Source organism: Myotis davidii, unplaced genomic scaffold, assembly GCF_000327345.1.
Source record: "Myotis davidii unplaced genomic scaffold, ASM32734v1 scaffold62, whole genome shotgun sequence".
NCBI classification, from domain to species: domain Eukaryota; kingdom Metazoa; phylum Chordata; class Mammalia; order Chiroptera; family Vespertilionidae; genus Myotis; species Myotis davidii.
The window spans coordinates 546,654-568,749 of record NW_006295180.1 but is presented as its reverse complement, the minus strand read 5'-3'; the positions used below and the strand labels follow the sequence as shown (position 1 = coordinate 568,749).

At 39.4% G+C, this 22,096-nt stretch overlaps 1 protein-coding gene across 1 annotated transcript in view; it reads right to left on the bottom strand.

Annotated features, from left to right (window-relative positions):
- DTNBP1 (dystrobrevin binding protein 1) overlaps positions 1-22,096 on the bottom strand; it is a 125,546-nt gene that overhangs the window by 75,597 nt on the left and 27,853 nt on the right. Inside the window, exon 5 of the mRNA XM_015567804.1 lies at positions 10,627-10,759. Within this exon, the coding sequence (XP_015423290.1) occupies positions 10,627-10,759 (133 nt within the window). The remainder of the gene's footprint in view (positions 1-10,626; positions 10,760-22,096) is intronic.

The following is a 22,096-nucleotide window of genomic DNA, read 5'->3' as shown; positions in this document are numbered from 1 at the left end:
CCACAGGCACTCATGACCCCAGCTGGCTTCGCCCAGCCGGCTGCAGCCGCAGGAGACTGTGGGCGAGTGGTTTTGCCTGGGCCGCAGCTGCAGGTGCCTGCGGCCCAGGAGAGGAACAAGCCACCTGCCCTGCAGTCCCAGCGCCATTGCCTGTGGCTGCGGCCTGGGAGAGGGACAAGCTGCCTGCCCCATGGTCCCGGGCGCCTGCAGCTCGCCTGGGTGAAGCCAGCCTGGGTCCTGGGTGCCTGTGGCTGGCCAGAGGGAAGGAAGCCTGGGTCCTGGGTGTCTGCAACCAGCAGAGGAGAGAATATTGGGTCCCAGGTGTGGGGCAAAGCAGATGCGGTTAGGGATGATCAGGCCAGCAGGGGAACAGATAGGAGCGATCAGGCAGGCAGGGAGAGGTGGTTAGGGGCAATCAGGCAGAGTGGTTAGGGGCGATCAGGCAGGCAGGCAGGCAACTGGTTAAGAGCCAGCAGCCCCTGATTGTGAGAGGTAGTCGGATATCCTCGAGGGGTCCCAGATTGGAGAGGGTGCAGGCCGGGCTGAGAGACCCCCTGCCCCATGCATAAATTTCGTGCAATGAGCCTCTAGTTTATTTATAATTTTAAAGGATACTTTTCAACTTACTAAAATCCATGTATAAGCACAAAATATTGATTTCAACTGATAAGTTCTCATCTAACTGAATTAATCCTAGATAGCTATATATCAATTTCTATTTTCTCTTCATCAAATAAGTTATGTGTTATTTATATGACAATAATGCACTTCTTTGATACCATACATGGATAGAACTGGTCATAAATAAAACATGAAACATCCAGAGAGAAAGAAAAATGTTGGTCACTGTGGGAGGCAATGGCCCTCTTTGAAATCCAGTACCAAACCTCTCCAGTAGCAAAGTAGTGCATGCCCTCTGAGACAATTAAGTGCCAATTTTCTGACCCAGAACTAAACACTAGAAATGGTAGAAGGAAGGCAAGGAAAGAGACCATTTATTAGCCACAGTAAAACTGGACTAATATAACCTTGAGGGCAGACCTAATTGTCTAAGAAGGAGAAGCACCTCATTTTCTTGTTGAGTTTCCCATAATCTTTCCTGCCACTGATGTCAGAGCAGGTAGGGCAGACAACTAAGTATATCTCTGCCTGTCCCATTTCTAGACTCCTTCAAAAATGCGAGAAAAGAGAGAAAGGCAAAATTAGCTATGCTCACCTGAAGACTCAAATAACTGATTTGAAACTTTTGAAAGCATCTCTGAAAAAACAGTAACCAATGAGTAAACATAAACTTCAAAGTGGTATTGGGTCATGCACAAATAAAATATTATTCCAAATTTAATAAACTGATTTGAAGATATTAAAAGTTATGACAAAATCTGTAAGTATAATGTAGAAGTTATCACCAATCTATCTTCAGAAAAAAAGATTACCTTTTTCTAAAATCCAAGATAATCATTATTTTTTTAAATATATTTTATTGATTTTTTACAGAGAGGAAGGGAGAGAGACAGAGAGTTAGAAACATCGATGAGAGAGAAACATCGATCAGCCGCCTCCTGCACATCTCCTACTGAAGATATGCCCACAACCCAGGTACATGCCCTTGACCGGAATCGAACCTGGGACGTTTCAGTCCGCAGGCCAACGCTCTATCCACTGAGCCAAACCGGTTTCGGCAATCATAATTTTTTTTACTGAATTTCAATAAACCTTTCTCGAGAATTCTATATCTTCAGTCTTGACAACTCTAACTGCAACTATGCATTATAGATTTTTATTGTCTCTATTAAAATCAAAAACATAACTTTATGAACCGGAATATATAGAATGGCATTTAGACAACTGGGAGGAAAAGTTCAGTAAATGAATTAAAGAAGCATTTATTATTTTTAAACAATTAATCCAGAAAATAATTTTTATTTTTGTTTAGAATGGTTATTCCTTATTTTATTTTATTTTATTTTATTTTATTTTATTTTACTTTTCCCATTACCATTTATGCCCCCCTATTGATATCAGTATATGGATAAAACTGCTCATAAATAAAACATGACATGAAACTTTTCAACTTTTCACTGTGCAGACACCAGGCACTGTTTACTAATCCTTTTTATTAATCCTCACACACATTAACAGTGCTCTGCTGAATATTCAAGGGAAACCCTCTGCAAACTTCTGTGATTCTCTGTGCACTGCACTCCTCTCTGGCACTGTGTCCTGTGTCCTCCAACTGCCTTGGTTTTCACAGACTCTCAAATCTGTCTCTTCAACTCAGAGGATCTACCAGGCTCTTCCTGAGTTCCCCTCCTCCCTACACTGTAGCTGGGAAACTTTATCAAGGCAGAATACTGGGGCAGTCACAGGGTTCACCTCATTTGTTCCCTGTCTAGCAAGGCTCACTTGTCTCGGTTGCCTAACATCCAATGTCTTAAAAAGTGTTATTTCAGATATTTTGTCTGGTTTTGGTTGCGTCAGGTGGGATAGTAAATCTAGTCCCTGTTACACCATCTTAGGCAGATAGAGAAGTCTGTTTTTGTAAAAGCACTGTCTGAGCTAAAGTTCTCCTGATCCACCTTGCAGAACAGTCCTCCATTGCAGAACCTAATTATTGTCTTTCCTTATCTCCTTTGGGTGAGGTGCTTTGGAACTCCTCTTCTGGACCCAAAAGCATCTTCACCCTGGAGAATGGCATTGTTTCTTCTATTCAAGCCAGGCCTATGTGCCACGCTCCTGCCAAGCCTCTCTAGCACCATCCTCCCCACCTTTCTGAAATGGAAGTACAGGTCAGGCCTATGGCCCACTACTTGTCTAGCTTAGTTTAGACCAGGGTTGGAGAATAAAGGCCTGTGAAATAATTTGGTCTGGCCCTGCCAAGGTATTGGGGTTACTTAATTAAATGTTTGACCAAATTTAACAGGCCTTTTAAAAATATTTTTATTGATTTCAGAGAAGAAAGGAGAGGGAGAGAGAAACATCAATGATGAGAGAGAATCACTGATTGCCTGCCTCCAGCACACCCCCACTGGGAACCCAGGCATGCGCCCTGACCAGGAATCGAACTGTGACCTCCTGTTCCATAGGTCAATGCTCAACCACTGAGCCACACCAGCCGGGCTAGCAGGCTAATTTTTAAGTTGATCATTTTGTATGGCCTGAGAATGATGTTATAAATATCCAAATGGCCTTTGGCAGAAAAAAGATTCCCCACCCCTGGCTTAGACAGTCACTTCTTGAAGCTCAGGACTTTGGCAGGTTATTCTCTAGAACACAAACTGGTCAAATACTATTAAAGCTATGCCATGAGATCGTGAATAAATCTGTTATGCTTTGCTTTAAAGGGTTCTCTAAATTCATCTATAATCCATGTGACCAAAAATTAAACATAAACACAAAGAGCATGTTCCTTAACATTATCTGTAATACATAAAGCAAAAAGAATAATGACTTTCTCAAAATATTCATGAGCACTAAATCTCATTAATAGAAGAAGTGACCCCCACTTAGATGACAGGGTTTCTAAGAGATAGAGATTATCTTTCGAAGTCTAAGTGAATCAGTGACAATGTTTCTAGATTTAAGATGCCCCTAACCTGATTTCAAGTCCAATGAAAGGCTGTGTTAAAATTATGAGTCATTTATAATTAAGCAGAATTACTAAAATCACACTGTTCTTTAAGATGCAGCTATTTTCAGAAAAGCATCTGATAATATGCTGCACACAGAAAGGGAAAACGAAGGATCCGGAAGTTTGGAAATAAGAAATACTTTCATTAAATTATACATTTATGTCTGATTTAAGTACAGTATAACTAATTATTTTGAGAGAATTTCAATAAACATTCTGAGGAATATTATGGCAGTACTGGAAAAATGTATAAGGTTGAGATCCTCTATTTCTTTTTTAACTCTACATCTTCATTCTCCTGAACTTATCAATTGTTCAAGATTCGGGGTCTTTGCACCTATTGCTCCTTCTGCTTGGAACTATATAATCCTAAATCCTTATATGGCCTCTTCTCCAGGTCTTAGTTCTCATGTATTTCCTCAGAAGAGCCTTCCCTGCTCACCCTAGTCAAAGCTCACCCTAGTCACCTCTCCCAACCTTACCACTATAAGATTATTCAGCTTTATTCTCTTCAAAGCCTATATAATTATCTGAAATTATCATTTATAAATTACATATTTATCATTTACATTCTCCCACACCCTGTGACTAAAAATGTTAGCCGAGTCCCAAATCTCAAGTCCATATTTCTAACTGCTAGCTAGGCAAACCCATGTTAATGGTTTTAAGTTCTTTATTTTGGTTCATATACTAAATATTAACTCTTCCTACCTGATGAAAAATGCATTTCCTATTGCTTATGAAAGCTTATGCAATGGATCCTGGAGTTCTATCACTGTTCTATGTTTTATGTTTTATCAAGGCAGTGTCTATGCCAGTCCACAAAAGGTACTGGTAATAGTGATATCACTTCATATGCACAAGAGTTATTACAAAAGCTATTTATATGTATTTTCCCCCTACAACTCTATATTTAATATATGTCATTTTCATTAGATAACCAGCTGAAGGAGGCCCTTTAATGCAGAAATGGTTTACACCATCTATTTACATGTTTTTCAAGGGTAGACAGTGCTACTGGACTCTTCCCTAGGAACATACTAGTACATAAAGCTGTAGGTCTCCCTCTGCCCACTGTGAGAATCCCTGTCATTTTAAGCCACCATTACTGTTGGGAATTGGTCCTATTCCACCTTTTGTAGGAGGTAGGAATCTATTGTTTGTGCTGGGAACATCCATCAAATGTATGACAAAATATCATTTCTCCACACACAGTGGAGAATGCATTGATATCAACATCTGGGACTGATTCAATTTATTTCAACTCAAAGGTCAAAAAAAGATAAGTTCAAGGGGTCTGAACATTTGGTTCTGATGCTGAATCCTAAACAGTCAATTTATTTCATGTAACTCAATCACCTCCTCAACTCCAATAATTGCTGCCCTGCCCATTCTACAGGCTCTGATGGGAGCTGAATGAGAAAATGTACTGGAGCCATTGGAGAGACTATTCGCATTGGAGGTATGTGAAAAATTATCCTTTGTTCCCCATTCTCTCTACCCCATCCAGATGTCTGCCCAGATTTTCTGGAAAGCTACAAAGGTGCACACATTGTAAACATGCGTGCATGAGTGCACACATGCGTACATACACACACACACTCACACAGCCAACCTTTTGTTTACATATTATCTTCTCAGAGCGAGAAAAGAAAAATCATTCATTTAGTTTGCAGGCCTTCTTTTTAAAAAGGAAGGAGGTTTATTTTTTAAGAAACTCTTTTCTTGTGGATAACAAAAAGTTTAAATTTTTGTAACAATATTTGAACATTTATCAAATGGTGTTATATAGAATATCAAGTCAAAGGATTTTAATATGTATTATATGCAAATTGGCTCTTTAAGAAAGTTGTGAAATGCTGAATCAAACAAATTTCTTTACCACAGACATTTTCGGAAGCCTAATACACTAACATGTATTGCCTCCCTGAGGCAAATACAGGGTAAAGTGTTTCTGAAACTTAATTGATCATGGGATTTTTATCAGTGGCTATTTCCTCAGTCTAATATTCCATGTGAATCACTTCAGGGAATGTTGCAGCTAATAAAAATTTTTAATTCAACTTTACATTCATCAAAAATAACACATGTGCATTCCTTAAGTCAAACAGTGCCACAAGGGTTTGTTTAAGATGAAGATTAGTCCCTTGCCCCAGATCTCTCCACCTTTCTGTTCTTTCACAAGCAGCCACATCCAATTCTTTCAATTATTTTTCCTGGTATTTACCTCCATTATTTCTAAATAATATTCCAACACTAATATTTATTCATTATTTTCTATTTTAAATATTACTCACTGGTTTCCTGCTGTGCAAGATGAGATAATATATATTATTATTGTTTATTTTCTATTTATTTTGGTCCATTTCATACTGAAAGATTTCCTCATCTTCCCAATAAGTATTATTGTAATTCTAGCTTAAATCTACATTCTACATTTAATTATTACAAAGTTATATAAATATTGTTTATAACTGAACCATGTAGTATATCTATATATATAAAAGCCCAGAGACTGTAACAGAGGAACAACCAGAACGACCAGTGGCTATGATGGGCACTGTGGTAGCCAACCAGCCTGATCCAGGCCCCAATCAGCCCCCCCCACCGGCTGGCCCCACGCCCGATCAGCCTCCACCCCCTAATCAGGGGCGGGGCTAGCCGGCCAACCATTTGCAGCCCCTCCCCTTTGCTGGGCCTGGGCCAGGCCAGACTGCAACCATGCACAATTTCATGCACAGGGCCTCTGATTTCTTCTTATAAAACTGTGTTTTCCCTTAGTGTTAATAGTTGCCTTTTTTTGCTCAGTTTTTAAAAAACATACTTATCACTAATTCATCATCAAGCTCTCCATCAGGGCTTATAAAACTCCTCTCAATATGGTCAAGCAGATCAGACAATCTATTAGCTTCATTCCCTCTCACCCCCCAGAAACACTGCTCCAGGAATCACCCAGAAGAGTCTCCTGCTTCAGTCTGATGCTCTCCAGCCTGCTGAAACTTCTCTCCACCAGGTTCTGAGAATTCCCTTTGCTTCTTTTCTAAATTGGATGGATCCTCTTAGGGCAAGTCACCTCTTTTCTGTGTTCATCCTTCCTTCTTGGTTTACTCCTTTGTGTATAGAGCACATCCTCCAGCAGTTTCCTGGTAATGTGCACATGAGCTAAATTTGAGCCTTTGTATGCCTGGAAATGACTATTTCCTTACACTTGATGAAAATTTTGCTAAGTATATATAAAGTAAGATAAAGTGAAAACCATTTTCAACTTCGTGTTGCCGAAAAGTTGAAATTCTTTTGATTTCTAATCATTAATACAAGACCTTTGTAAAGGCTTTTTTTGATCTTTATTTCTAGAGTAGTAAAATTTAGAAAATTATGTATTGACAATGGATCTTTATCCACTAATTTTTCCAAGTACTTGGTAGGCCCTTTCAAATTCATATCCTTCTGTTCTGAACAATTTTCTTGTATTATCCCTTTAATAAATTAGCTGTCCATTCTATTTGAGAATGAGGCACCAAAAAGTTGATTAGAAGTCATGTGCAGAGATGCAGGGCTCATCATAGAAGATGTTAAGATGCAGACCCAGCTGTTCATCAGAGAACTCCCCAAATGTCCTTACCTACAGGTTTTTTCTCTAAGGCTGGTCAGTTTCTCAGATGAGACCTCCAATATTCTGCATAGGAAATTTAAGTTTGGCTGCCAGAGTGAAAGAGGCCTAAAGAGCCTCACTGTTTAATATGTAGACTTTCAGTTAATTCCTTTATTTTCAATACAGTAGTAGCTCAATCTTCCCTAAAATGTGTGCAGATTCTTCAAATCTGGAACCTCTTGGGTGCTACCAAACATCACTTAGTGAGCAAGGGTTGGGGTAATCATGTGGCTGAGCAGAAGACCAAGAGGTCTAACTTCTCCATATATGTACTTTCAACACCTTTTACCTTTTGAGGCTCATGGTACCTACAAATGCTGAGCCTTTCTGGAGTTCTGAGGGACATGTCACATGCTCCAGGCCATCTTTCCCTGTGCAGGTACCTGAGTCTCAGCTCAGGCTTCAGCCTCCGTGGCTCTGCTTAGTCAGCTCCCACTCGTCATCCACATTCTCTGCTCCAAAATGTGGATGGCATGGCCTCTTCTGGTCCTTTTGTTCTTGTGAATTATAATTTTTTAAAAGTTCTTTATTATCATTTTAGGGCTTCAGTAAAGATAGTGAAGTTCTGTATCAAGCAAAACTAATTTGGTGTCACTGCACTAACCTTCACCATATTCCCAGTTTTGATACCTCAAAATTGAGAAGTAAATAAGAAAGAGCTTAAAATGTAAGTAAGACATCTTTGAATAGTAAATGTTGTACATGATTTATTACTTAAAAGATACTTTTTGATCTACATTTGACTGAATATAACTGCCTTTTCTCAGTGTTATCAACTCAAATTATTTCTACTGCAACCAATTATTAATCAGACAAATATATGTATTCATACATGTGGGTAGCTTGACTAAATAAATTTCTTCCAAAAGATAACTTTGAAAAAGATACTTCAACCCTATCCGGTGTGTCTCCGTTGGTTGAACATCATCCCATGCACCAAGAGGTCACCAATTTGATTTCTAGTCAAGACACATGCCCAGGTTGCAGGCTTTATCCCTAGTGGAGAGTGTACAGGAGGCAGCTGGTCAATGTTTCTCTTTCTCATCCATGTTTTTTTTTTATCTCTCTCTCTCACTTCCTGTCTCTCTAAAATCAATAAAAACATATTTTAAAAAGAAGGAAGATATTTCATCCTCTTACATGGTGAATAAAATAAGTTAAGCATTTCAGAATGATTATAGTTTATACATGTTATTAAGCAATGTTTCATATTCAGTATTTCTACTATTTGTGTTTAGAAAGGCAAATTAATTTGAATTGAGAATTACCATTTATTCTGTAAGATAATGGGCCTGCTTTTATTTAGTCCTTTTAAAAAAACAACCGGATTATGTCTCTTATCTTCCATAATCCTATAAAACAGTATCATTTTCTCTTTTACAGATAAAAAAGCCAACGATAGGTCATTTGCAAAAGGTCATACAGGTAGCAAGTGGCTGAGAAGAAACTCAAGCTTAGATCTGCAAGGACTTTTCACAATAACCAAAACCAATTGTATTGCTGTTAATACTTTTGAATTAAATTAGTAAAAATCATTTCAGGATAAAAATATTTAAGTCACACATCTAATATCTTACTAAACAACTGAATGTAAAATACTTTGGAATTTATTGATATTTATTTTATAAAGATGCTATGAGAATTAACTCCCAATGATGAATGCCAGGAATCTGCATTTTATATTATTATTTTATTTTTAATATATTTTTATTGATTTCAGAGAAGAAGGGAGAGGGAGAGATAGAAATATCAATGATGAGAATCACTGATCGGCTGCCTCCTGCTTGCCCCCCACTTCAATCCTGTAACCCAGGCATGTGCCCATATGCCCTTGACCGAAACTGAACCCAGGACCCTTCAGTCTGCAGGATGATGTTCTATCCACTAAGCCAAACCGGCTAGGGCAGGAATCTGAATTTTCAACATTCTTTCCAGGTGATTCTTATGACTCATTAACATTTAAGACCCATTCCCTAGGGAAATATGGACCTGACTGAGAATTTCAGAATACTCAGTTTTCATCTCTACCCCTCGACATTATTCTAGATACTTTATCACTGTGATAATCCAAAATACCTACATTTTAGCTTCACTTTTAAATGTTTTTAAATCCTCACCCAAGGATATGTTTTTTGATTTTAGAGAATGAGAGAAAGAGGGAGAGACGGAGACAGGGGGAGAGGAGGATAGTGGGAAAGGAGGGAGAGAGGGAGGGATGGAGGGAGGAAGGAAGGGAGAAATATGAGACAGAAACATCAATTGGTTGTCTCCCATACCCACCCCGACAGGAAATGGAACCGACAACCTAGGTATGTGCCTGACTGGAAATTGAACTTACAACCTTTAAGTGCAGAGACAACACTCCAACCAACTGAGTCACCTGGCCAGGGCTTAATTTCACTTTTTTTTACCTCTTATATGCCAGTGACCAGCACTTCCTGCTGGCAATCCATTCTTCCTACTGCTACACTCTCTAGATCCAGAACTACTCAATCTACCAATCATCTTAACATCAAAAGCATACTCTGACAAGCCTGTCCTCATCCGCTCCCACCAAATCTACTCTTCAACCTCAGCAAAACTCCAATCTCATGGCTTCTGTTTTCTTTCATCTATCAACCCTCCTCTACTTCCTGCTCTGCCCAGATGACAATCTCAGGCACCCTCACCAGCTACTGTGGATCTCCCCATGGACTTCAGAGGACCCATTCTGCACCTTCCAACTCTTCCCACAATGTCACTGTACAAGTTGGCATGCCACAGTTAGTTCAGAAGGCTATTACCCTTAGACCTCTCTTCCCTTTCCTGTTCGGGTCAGCCTAGTGATAATAATCCCTATAATAACTTTCACTTACAGAGCACTTATTGCATTTGATAACATTTACCTCATTTAATCCCCACAACAACTCTGTGAGGCAGGTACATTATTATCCTCACTGCTATAAACTGGACATACTGAAGCTAAAACAGATGAAATAATTTATTCTGGTAATTACTCTGGTAATAAAAAAGGAGAAAAGGCTGGGGGGAAGCAGCTCAAGCATTCGCCACCTGGGGAAAACAAAGTCAAGGCAACAATTTCTTAGAAAGCTTTGCCCTACTACTCTGCACCCCTCCAGTTTTCATCTATCCTGTTTGTAGAATTCATCTTCATAAAATGGCAACAGATAATGAATGGTACCAAAAAATATAAATACCCTGTTTTGGAAAGCTTATTAATAAGATTTATGTTTGAAATGTTATTTGTTTTTTTTCTTTATCAGTCCAAACTTATAAAGAATAGCATGTAAAGTACTGTGAAAAACTGAGATTGAAAATTAATATTGTGGCCATTTTTCAAACTCACCTCTTATTTTTCTTGTAATTTTCCAGTTGTTGGGACTGCGTGTGTTTGCATCTTTCTAATTCACACTGTGCACATAAATCCTCCAGATTCAGCAGGTGGTTTTCTACTTCCTCAAAACTAGTTTCTAAATGCACTGAAAATATATAAGATCAAAAGAACAAACATTAAAAATCAGAATCTTCAGTTATGGAGAAAAGTATCCAAAAGTTAAAAGTTTAAACTGTTGCCATTGTTTTGCATTTACTTAATATTCCTTATTAAATTTTCTTGAAGCAAAATAAAATACACTGACCAACATTAAGACATACTTCAAATTATCTTTTTTGAGTATATTTTTATATTTCAAATATTTTTAAGATATTTTTAAGTGTTACTTCCATAACACTCTATTAACCAGGATGATGAGGAAACAGTATCTTGATTAATCTAAAATTATATCATAATGATCCTACATACTACACATGAATAATCAATTTCAAATAATGAGAACACAGCAAAATATAACACAAATTATACTGAACATAATGCAATATTTGAGATTTCATTACTTTAGTATTTGTTTTGCCCCATCATATCATATAATAAGTCTTCTGGGAACTGTAAGAGAAGTACAAATACTCAGTAAACATACTCAGTGTTGGTGGGAAGACACTCAGCTCTGTCCACGAGTCAATTAGTCTTTTGCTACTCTAATTTGCCTTTAGGCCACAGAGCTTTGCAGCTTTATTGGAACATGGATATCATCTAGTCAAATCCTTCACTTAAAAGATTCAAGACCACCCAGGCCGGTTTAGCTCAGTGGATAGAGCGTCGGCCTGCAGACTGAAGGGTCTCAGGTTCGATTCTGGTCAAGGGCACATGCCTGGGTTGCGGGCTCGATCCCCAGTGTGGGGCATGCAGGAGGCAGCCAATCAATGATTCTCTCTCATCACTGATGTTTCTATCTCTCTCTCCCTCTCCCTTCCTCTCTGAAATGAATAAAAATATATTTTAAAAAAAGATTCAAGATCAAAGCCTACAGAAATTAATTCAGCACGTTGCCCAAGGTCACCTAGCTAGTAAAGGGCAGTCAGGAATCAGAACTGAATCCCTCATACAGTACACTACAATGATTTATAATTGATAGGGTGCTAAATAAACTAAGACTTCACAGTTATAGGGGTGAGGACTGGATTTCTTAAACAGAAAAGTTTTAGAGGTCAATGATTTTAGAACTCAAACAGCATCATGGCAATTTACCTTGAGCACAAGGACTGTCTTTTCATCTTTGTATTCCAGTGTCCTTGTACTCAAAGAACTTAAAATAGAGAGTAGGCATATTTCAATGACAACACAGCCACAAAGACCTAGGTATAAGGTGCTGTGGGAACTCAAGGAGGAGCATCTAACACAGATGAGAGAGAAGGTGGGAGAGGCTCAACACAAGATCTGACTCCCACGTTGGGAAGTCACAGCCTTCCCATGGGACAAGGGGCAAGAGTAAAGAAGCTGGCTGTGCAGTTTTCCAGTCTGTTTTACTGGGTTGATGCAATACAATTACAATGTGTCAAATTCCTTCATTTACCCCTTGGATTTTCATATGCCTTTCTAAATTGTTTTCTAATCCTCTCCTAAGGATATGTTTTTATTGATGAGAGAGAGAGAGAGAGAGAGCGAGAGAGAGAGAGAGAGAGAGAGAGAGAGAGAGCGAAACATCCATCAGTTGCCTCCTGTACGCACCCCAACAGGGGATGGAACCTGCAACCTAAGTATGTGCCCCTTCCAGGAATTGAACCCATAACCTTTTGATGACACTCCAACCAAGTGAGCCACCTGGCTAGGGCTCATATGACTCTCTTTTCCTTTTTTTTTTTTTTGTAAGGTTTTTTTTTGTGTACTGTTTTGAGAGAGGAAAGGATGGGAATAGAAAGATAGAAACAACTATGAGAAAGAAACATCGATTGGCTGCCTCCAAACGCCCCTTACTGAGGATCAAGCCAGCAACCGGGCATGTTTCCCAACCAGGAATCAAACTGGTGACCTTTTGGTTGATGGGTCAATGCTCAATCACTGAACCACACCAGCTGAGCTCATATGACTTTCTAAAATAGCTTTTGTAGCATCTAGGTTACCAGCAAATTGCTCACGTTTTAACTTGCGACTTTAGGTTTGATGACATGCAAATTCTGACCTGTTTTTAATTAATCTTTGTTTGATCCAAAGATTTATTAAATCCACATTCACATTTTCTAATATCCTAAATTTTAACTCTACTAAATCTCTATGCTTATAAAACTTCCTCTTACATTTGGTAGGGTCTAGGGCAGCCATGGGCAAACTATGGCCCGCGGGCCGGAAAATGAATAAAACTAAAAAAAAAAAGACCGTACCCTTTTATGTAATGATGTTTACATTGAATTTATATTAGTTCACACAAACACTCCATCCATGCTTTTGTTCCAGCCCTCCGGTCCAGTTTAAGAACCCATTGGGGCCCTCGAGTCAAAAAGTTTGCCCACCTCGGGTCTAGGGCTTAAAGATATTGATTGGGGAGAGGCATAAAATTTCACTGAAAAGCAAAATATGATGACAAGTAGTTTAGTATTCCTCTTCAAAGACATTAGATACTGACTTTGATCATATTAATGTATCACTATAAACCACTGGCAAGTCTGGAAAAGTCTGATAACAATGCAGTTCATAACAGTTTTGAATCTATCTTCAGGGGTCACGTAAACCAGCCAATGTATCCAATTACAGCAAGGCTAACCTGAAACAATTTGCAAAATCTAAATTTTAATCTATTAAAAATGTAACTAAGATTTTTAATAATGTCATACGTAGTATATAATGTTTATGTGGGGAAACAAGCAAAATGATGCAATTATACTAGTTACTATTTAGATTTTTTGTGTCTATGCTAAATGCTAAAAAGACTGGGAGACTCAGCCTGGGAGGTAGTACTACTGGCACTGGGGAAGCAATATTCAGCCCATTCTGTGAAAACTGGTTTGACAGGTTTAAAAGATCCTAGATAATAGGTTATTTAAAAGGCTATTTCACTTTGCTTAGTGACAAGAACTGGAATAATTAAATTTATTATGGAATCCATTTAACTCCAAGCTATGCAGTGCCTTTGTGTTATCCTTAGTACCATGCAGGTTGTCCTCAGCATAAAGGGAACTGGTTAAGAGTAGGGTTTGAATCACAAGCTTGGAAACCCAGCTCTGCCCTCTACAGATGAGGTGAGGTGAGGTGAGGTGGAGATGAGATGCCTCATCACTGAAAAGAGAGCTAACAATACACATCTTGCTAAGTTTTCCAAAGGGTTGAGCAGGGAAAGTATGTAAAGTAGCTAATTTAGCACTTGGCAGTAATTAAATAATTAATTGCCGACTATAAAAAATGCAGAGAACATTTTTTATAAAGATTAAATAAGTTTTGTAAAAGTCATTTAAAACTAATAATTTTGAGACCAGTAATGATCATGTTGTAAATGACACCTATGCATCTAACACTCCAAAATATCAGTAAAATTTTCATTTTTTCTGACAAACCTATGTACTTGTAAATTATACTCAAGGCTTTGTTCTGATACCTAAGACCCCTTATTCTTATAAGTGAGAGGGGTTATATTCCAAATTATTTTTCTAAAAAGAAAATATATAATGGAGTCAATTATATTCGAAAACGTATACATTCTTTCCATCATTTTTTTTTTGGACAGATGGCAATTTCCACTTAAAGTCTAGCTCTGTTGGTTGATTACAGAGCTAATGAGGCCAGGAACTCTAATAAGTTAATCCTTTGGCGGGTCAATTAACTTCTCATGTTCTAGGTACAAATTGAACTTGCTGGCCTAATTCGCTTCTGTTAATAAAATGTGAACCAGGTGAAAACATATGAACAGTTTAGTACCAACTACTAACAAGGAAGAAAGAAACAAACCACATGTCCTTCTAAATAGGCCAACAGCATCATGTTCTTGTGTCAAAGAGCAAATTTAGATTTAAAATGCTTGGGACAGTCAGCCCTAGCTGGTGTGCTCAGTGGTTAGAGCATAATCTGGTGCACCGAAGGGTCGCAGGTTTGATTTCCAGTCAGGGCACATACCCAGGTTGCAGATGTATCCCTGGTTGGGGGAGGTAGGGAGTGTATGGGAGGCAACTGATACATATTTCTCTTTCTTTCTCCTTCTCTTATCCCCCCACCACCTCCCACTCCCAGCCCCACCCAACTTCCTCTCTCTCTAGAATTAATGAAAGAAACAATCTCAGGTGAGGATTTAAAAAAAAAATGCTGGGGATAGTCAGTGGTCATTTTATTGCTACCACCAAATTCATATTTATGTTCTCCCCTTTAAAAAGTTTCAAAGGCGGAGAACCAAGATGGTGGGGTAGGTAAATGCTGGAACTTGCTGCCTGCCTCCCACAACCACGTCAAAATTACAACTAAAATACATCACTCAGAACTGCCTGAAATCTAACTGAATGGAAGTCCTACAACTAAAGAAGTAAAGAAGAAAGCACACTGAGACTGGTAGGAGGGGTGGAGGCGTGGAATGGGCTGGTCCAACACCCATGTGTGGCATTTCTTTAATCAAGAGAGAGATCCTGGCTGTAGGAGATCCCAACCTCACACCAGACTCCCAGCCTAGGGTTCCAGAATTGGGAAGAGAAGTCCCATAACTGCAGGCTGTAAAAACCAGCAGGGACACAGAGGCTACTAGAGTCCCAGGTGTTCCTCTTAAAGGCTCCACACACAAACTTACATGGTCCTGCTTTCTCTGAGCTCCAGCACCGCTGGGTAGCAGCTCTGGGGGAATCCAGGGATATATGGGGCAGGAATTCAGGGGCAGCTTTCTCCCAGGCAGGGGTGCTCGCACTGGTCGTTGTTCCTGTGCTGGGACCTCCCCAGTCATAGAGATCACTGGCAGCCATATCTGAGTTTCCATCAGCATGGCCCACACTGTTCATTCTGCCCTGGTGATTCCCTGAGACCCCGCCCCATCCAAGCTGGAGCCTCACACAAATTGTTTGCAGCTGCTTTTCCATATGAATGGCCTGTCCTGGCTCTGGCTTCAGACTTTAAAATACCTTAAATAAGCAGTAGCTGGACTCAGTGTGCCCCAAACCTGTCAATAAAAGGCCCAAGACTTGGCACTATCACCAGCCTGCCTTACTTCACAGCTGGGCCTTGCCTGGGCACTTCCTAGCTAGCCCAATATAAGTAGCAGCCATCTGCAGAGCTCTCTGTAGCTCCTGCCAAGTGGTCCCAGGCAGAGGCTGACTTTGCACCTCCTGGGATGCCCCAGAACCAGTGCACTCAGTGGATAGCTTCAGACCATATCAGATTACAACTCTACATATCCACAAGCGACACACTCAAGGGGTAGACTCAGTGAGCACCAAAGCCCCACTGAAGCAAGTCTTGTTCCATAGGGGTGTCTCCTGCATAGCAGCTCTTCCATTGTAAATGCCGGTCCTCAAAGCCAATTGGCATGGAGGCCAATTCCTGCCAGCGACACCAACAGCAATCAAGGCTCAACTACAAGACTGTGCACACAGCCCACACAGGGGCACACCTAGAGAGCTTAGCTTAGCTGACTGGGGAGTCTGAGCCACTGGGACCTACAGGACACCTATTACACAAGACCACTCTACCAATTCCAGGAGACATAACAGCTCTACCTAACACATAGAAACAAACACAGGGAAGTAGCCAAAATGTGGGGACAAAGAAACATGTTACAAATGAAAGAAATGGAAGCAAGCAAGCTACTGGATACAGAGTTCAAAACAATGATTACAAGGTTACTCAAGGATCTTAATGAGAGCTTCAAGAGACTTAGTGAGACTTTCAAGAATCTTAGTGAGAATGTCAAAGACCTAAAAAAAGACCACTCAGATATTAAGCATATACTAACTGACATCCTATGTAATAAAAGGCTAATATGCAAATTGTCCCCTCAGGAGTTCGACTACCAGGAGTTCGACCAACCGGGAGTTCGACCACTCATATGACATGCGCTGACCACCAGGGGGCGGCACAGAATGAAGGAAGGCCTCAGCTGGCAGCTGGCAGCCGAGGGAAGGAAGGCCCTGATTGTCCCTCATCGCCAGCCAGGCCTTGGGACCCTACCCATGCACGAATTTTGTGCACTGGGCCTCTAGTAAAGAATAATTTACAGGGATTCAACAGTAGAGGGTTCCAAGAATCAAATCAATGATTTGGAATATGAGGAAGCAAAAAACACCCAATCAGAAGAGCAAAAAGAAAAAAGAATAAAAAATTATGAAGATAGTTTAAGGATCCTCTTATAACTGCCAGCTGATTTCTCAACAGAAACTATGCAGGCCAAAAGGGAGTGGCAAAAAATATTCAAAGTGATGAATAGGAAGGACCCTACAACCAAAATTACTCTACCCAGCAAAGCTATCATTTAGGACTGAAGGTCAGATAAAGAGCTTCACAGACAAGTAAAAGCAAAGGAGTTCATCACCACCAAATCAGTACCTCATGAAATGTTGAAGGGGATTCTTTTCTTTAAGTTTTTATTGATTTTTTTTTTTTAGAGAGAGAGGAAGGGAGGGGAATAGAGAGAGAGTAATGTCAATGAGAGAGACACATCATCAATCGGCTGCCTCCTGCATGCACCCGCACTGGGGATTGAGCCTGCAATCCAGGCATGTGCCCTGACCGGGAATCAAACCCACCACACCTCTTGGTTCCTGGGTTGCTTTTCTTTAAGTTTTTATTGATTTTTTTTTTTTAGAGAGAGAGGAAGGGAGGGGAATAGAGAGAGAGTAATGTCAATGAGAGAGACACATCATCAATCGGCTGCCTCCTGCATGCACCCGCACTGGGGATTGAGCCTGCAATCCAGGCATGTGCCCTGACCGGGAATCAAACCCACCACACCTCTTGGTTCCTGGGTTGGATGCTCAACCACTGAGCCATGCCTGCCGGGCTGAAGGGTATCCTTTTTTTTTTTTTTAAATCCTCATCCAAGGATATTTTTCCATTGATTTTTAGGGAGAGTGGAAGAGAGAGGGAAAGACAGAGAGAAACATTGATGTGAGAGGAACACATCAATTGGTTGCCTTCTGCACGAGCCCCAACCAGGGCCTGGGCTGGGAAAGAGCCTGCAACCAAAGTACATACCTTTGACCAGAATCGAACCCGGGACCATTTGGTCCACAGGCCAATGCTCTATCCACTGAGCCAAAGAGGCTAGGGCTTCAAGGGTATTCTTTAAGAAGAGGAAGAAGAAGAAGAAGAGGAGTAGTAGGAGGGAGAAGGGAGGGGGAAGGTAGATGGAGAAGAAAAGATAAAAAATATGAATAATAAAACAGCAATAAATATGTATATATTAACAACTAAATGTAAAAATCCAAATAAATGAACAAGAAATCTAATGAACAAAACAAAGTGATGAATAAAATATAATCAGAGGCATGGAAACATGAAACCAAGTAGAAAAAATTCAGAGGGAAGCAGGTATGAGGGCAGAAAGAGATTAACCAAAGATCTTATATGCATATATGCATTACCTATGGACACAGACAACAGGGTGGTGAAGGCTGGGGAGGGGTAGATGGAGGGGGTTATAGGGGGAGGAAGAGGGACATCTGTAATACTCTCAACAATAAAGATTTTTAAAAAAATAAGCAAAAAGTTTCAAAGGTTCGCAAGTACTTGAAGAATCCAGTTTAACTGCTTAGCTTAGCATTCAGGAACCTATCATCCCTGGCCAGAACCTACTTTTCCAATCTCACTATGACTTTGCTTTAGGACTCATTATTCCCAGAATAGTCCTGCCTGCCCCTGAGATGCCCCTGCTTGCCTCCACTACCCAACCTGAGCTCCCTTCTCAGGCACAGGTCAGTGCTATCCCCCCCTCCAGCCCCCAGAGCTCTCTTCCTCTTCTGTGCTTCCATGTATCTTTGAACCTATATAGGCTCATATTCTAACTTACATTATACATCTACTTGTGTACTATCATTTCTCTCAGGAAGTAGAAGGGGTCTTAAGGGCAACAACTGTATTTTTGCATCTTGTATCCCCTAATACCTAGTCTGTTGAATTGAATTAAGAATGATTACTGGTGGCAGAATAAGTCTATCACTCTAAGTAAAATAATAACCAAGAAAGCAAATCTATGATTCATGTTCATCTAATTTATGCTAAATTTTGTAAAAGAACAAATTAATCATGGGAAGAGAACTTAGATATTATGATATTTTGTTATTAATGTGTCAAATCAGCCCCCTTTATCAGTAAGTTAAAGCAGTAGAAGCAAAGGAATTTTCCATTTTAACTCTTAACAGGCTGAAATTAGTAATAAAATAAAGGAGAATTATATTGACAAAAATAAATTTTCTTCCCTTTATACATTAAAAACTTAAAAAAATTCTTTAAATAATAATTACAACCATTTATATGAAGTACATTCTGAATATTTTATATTGAGTTTTAATGGTCATAAATTAATTTCCCTGTCACAACCTACTCATTTCCTATTACAAAATGAGTTACATCTATGAGTAAATTTGGTAACCAAATTTATGTATGTACATAAAACATTAGCAGGCCTCCATGGACACAAATACACCTTTATAAGAAGCTCAGATCTCACCATTTTGCTCCCTGTAACAACAACATATGTCTCATTTAGTGATCAGTGGAGAAGATCACCGGAATTTATTGTGAAAAGCCATTTGGGAATGCCTGACAGCTGTGTGGGAAAGAGCTTCACAAATCTTTGTGAGAAGGCTATCCCAGAGGAAGGGTGATTCTGTTTGGAATTTTTCTTTGAGCCATTTGTTTCAAATATTATTATATGTAGTGTAACCACTGATACATGAAAAATGAAGCAGTGTCATAGTGAGATTGGAAAAGTAGGTTCTGGCCAGGGATGATAGGTTCCTAAATGCTAAGCTAAGCAGTTAAACTGGATTCTTCAAGTACTTGTGAACCTTTGAAATTTTTTGCTTATTTTTATTTTTTTTAATGAAAATGAAACCTAATAATTTAACATTCAATGAGTACTTTTCTAACAAAAATAATTAGCCTCAAGGAACAAAAAAATCTTCTGTAACTACAAATCCATAGGTCACAGAGGCCAGGTACTAAAAGACCAAAAGATTCTTCAAATGCTTACATTACTCTTTTATCTAATAAGGTAATCCAGTAATGATGGTATGGTAATAAGTGAATTAACCTACAAAAGTCATTATTAAACAAATTAGATCCTTTAGTATACTACAAGTATCAAAGAGGGTTAATGTGCTTCTTAAAGGGGTTAATCTCAGAAAGTAACCTGGACAAAAGATAATCTAGTTCATGAAACACAGAGCTGTGACAGTCTCCCTGCTAAATGCTCTCTCAGATTCTGTATAGAAGAAAGCAAAACAATAATATATCAGGTTAGGTCAGATTTTTAAAAAACTACAAGTTCATTTTCTTACAGCACTTTGTTATTTATAAACTAACAGAATCTACTGTTTAGATTAAGGTAAGTCTTTTTAAAGTAGGTCATAAAAAATAAACTAGGCAATAGAGAAAATTCAGTTTAAACTCCATAGGTTAAATTTCAATAAAGGAATAGGATTTGACTACCCTCTAGTGGAAGTTCAAGAGAATTCAATAAATACTTTTGAAACATTACAGTCATTTTATGATAAACACAGAATGAGAAAGTGTATAGAATCTAGACAACATTCCATTTATCCTCCCAATGCACAGAACACTACATTGTTCATCTCATCACACTTCATTCTGTGGTTTTGCATTCTAAACTATTTTGCAGGACAAATAAATTGCATAATACCCAACCAAGTCCTCTGTCAAAGAACAATGGATTTGTAAATTTGTAAAGGCTAGACAAACTCCCACTAGAATGTGAGCACCTTGATGGCAGGCTCCCTGTCTTACTCACTGCTATATCCCCAAAGTCTACAAGTAGCACATGACTCTCAGCAGATGCCTAATATGTGTGGGCACTCTACTGAGTGCTTTACATCTGTCATTTGACCCTACAAATACCCTATGAGGCAGGTAAGGCACTCTCATCCTCATTCTGCAGATGAAGAAACTAAAGCATGGAGCAGTTAAGAAACCTGCATGGCATTTCACAGAAAGAAGTTGTGGGATTGGGATCCAAATTTAGATCTACGAGTTAGTCTATAGCCCTTATTTTCCAGTTCCCAGCATACCTTTATTTTTTAATGACTAGCTTTATATTACACAGGCTTTTATAAACTGGATGGATCACACCCCATTAAAAAACAACCAACATGAATGGACTATACATTCTTACTTAACAATTCCTGTGGGATTAAGTAATCAGGCATTATATTAAAGCCATAGGATAATGAAGCTAAAGCATCATCAAAGGTCCAAATTGCTCACATCATATAAAGCCTTTACTCTTTAATAAAAGCAGACTCACTAGAGAACAGAGTTAAGTAGCCTGGCAAATGGAGGGCATTAGATACAACGGTGAAAAGGTAAAGAGTTCAAAGAAGTTAAGGTAATCTTGTGACTAAATATAGGTTAGTTATTATTTTTTTCTAAGTTATTTTTATTTTTTACTATTGCCTTATAATATTACATCAAGGTATTCAGGTGATAAGAGATATGTTGAGGCTACCAAAAAAAATAAAATAATACAATATTTGATCTAATATTTAAAACACGAAGTGCTTCTAGTACCTAATAATGATACATAAACTCATCAAAATGAATTCATAAATTATATTGATACTAGAGGCCCGGTGCACAAATCTGTGCACATTGAAAGGAAATTAATTATAAGAAATATATTAATATCGCTATTCGCCCTTTCTCTATAATAGAAGTGTCAACCAAATTCACGATCAACAATGACAAATCAAAACACATGCGTGCGGAGAAACCAAGATGGCGGCATAGGTAAACACCAGAAATTGCTGCCTCCCACAACAACTTCAAAAATACAACTAAAAGACAGAATGGACAACATCCAGAACCACAGGAAGGCTGGCTGAGTGGAAATTCTACAACTAGAAGGAAAGAGAAAAGCATACCGAGACTCAGAGGAGGTGTAGTGAGGGAATAAAATACAGAGGTTCAGAGGCACATGGGGAGAGGGCTGGTGGCTGAGGACACAGTTGTCTTTTTCAATCGGGAGGGAGTCTCAAGCTCTGAGCTTCAGTTCCAGGCGAGTCTCTGGGGACCCAGACTCATACGGGAAAAACTGGACTGTCTGGCAACGGTTGGAACTCGAGGGCAGCTTTCTCTCGGAGGTGCTTGCAGCGATTGCCGGGACACTGAGAAGCAGGGCCTCTGAGGGCAGGACTGAGAGCAGCCATAACTGCTCACTCGACCCTGTTGATCCCCTGGGACCCCGCCCCGCCCAAGCTGGAGGCTTTTGCATACGAAAGGCCTGGCCCTTTGCAATCTGATAATTACCTAACAAACTGCAGCTGGCCCAAGGCCCCAGCAAGAC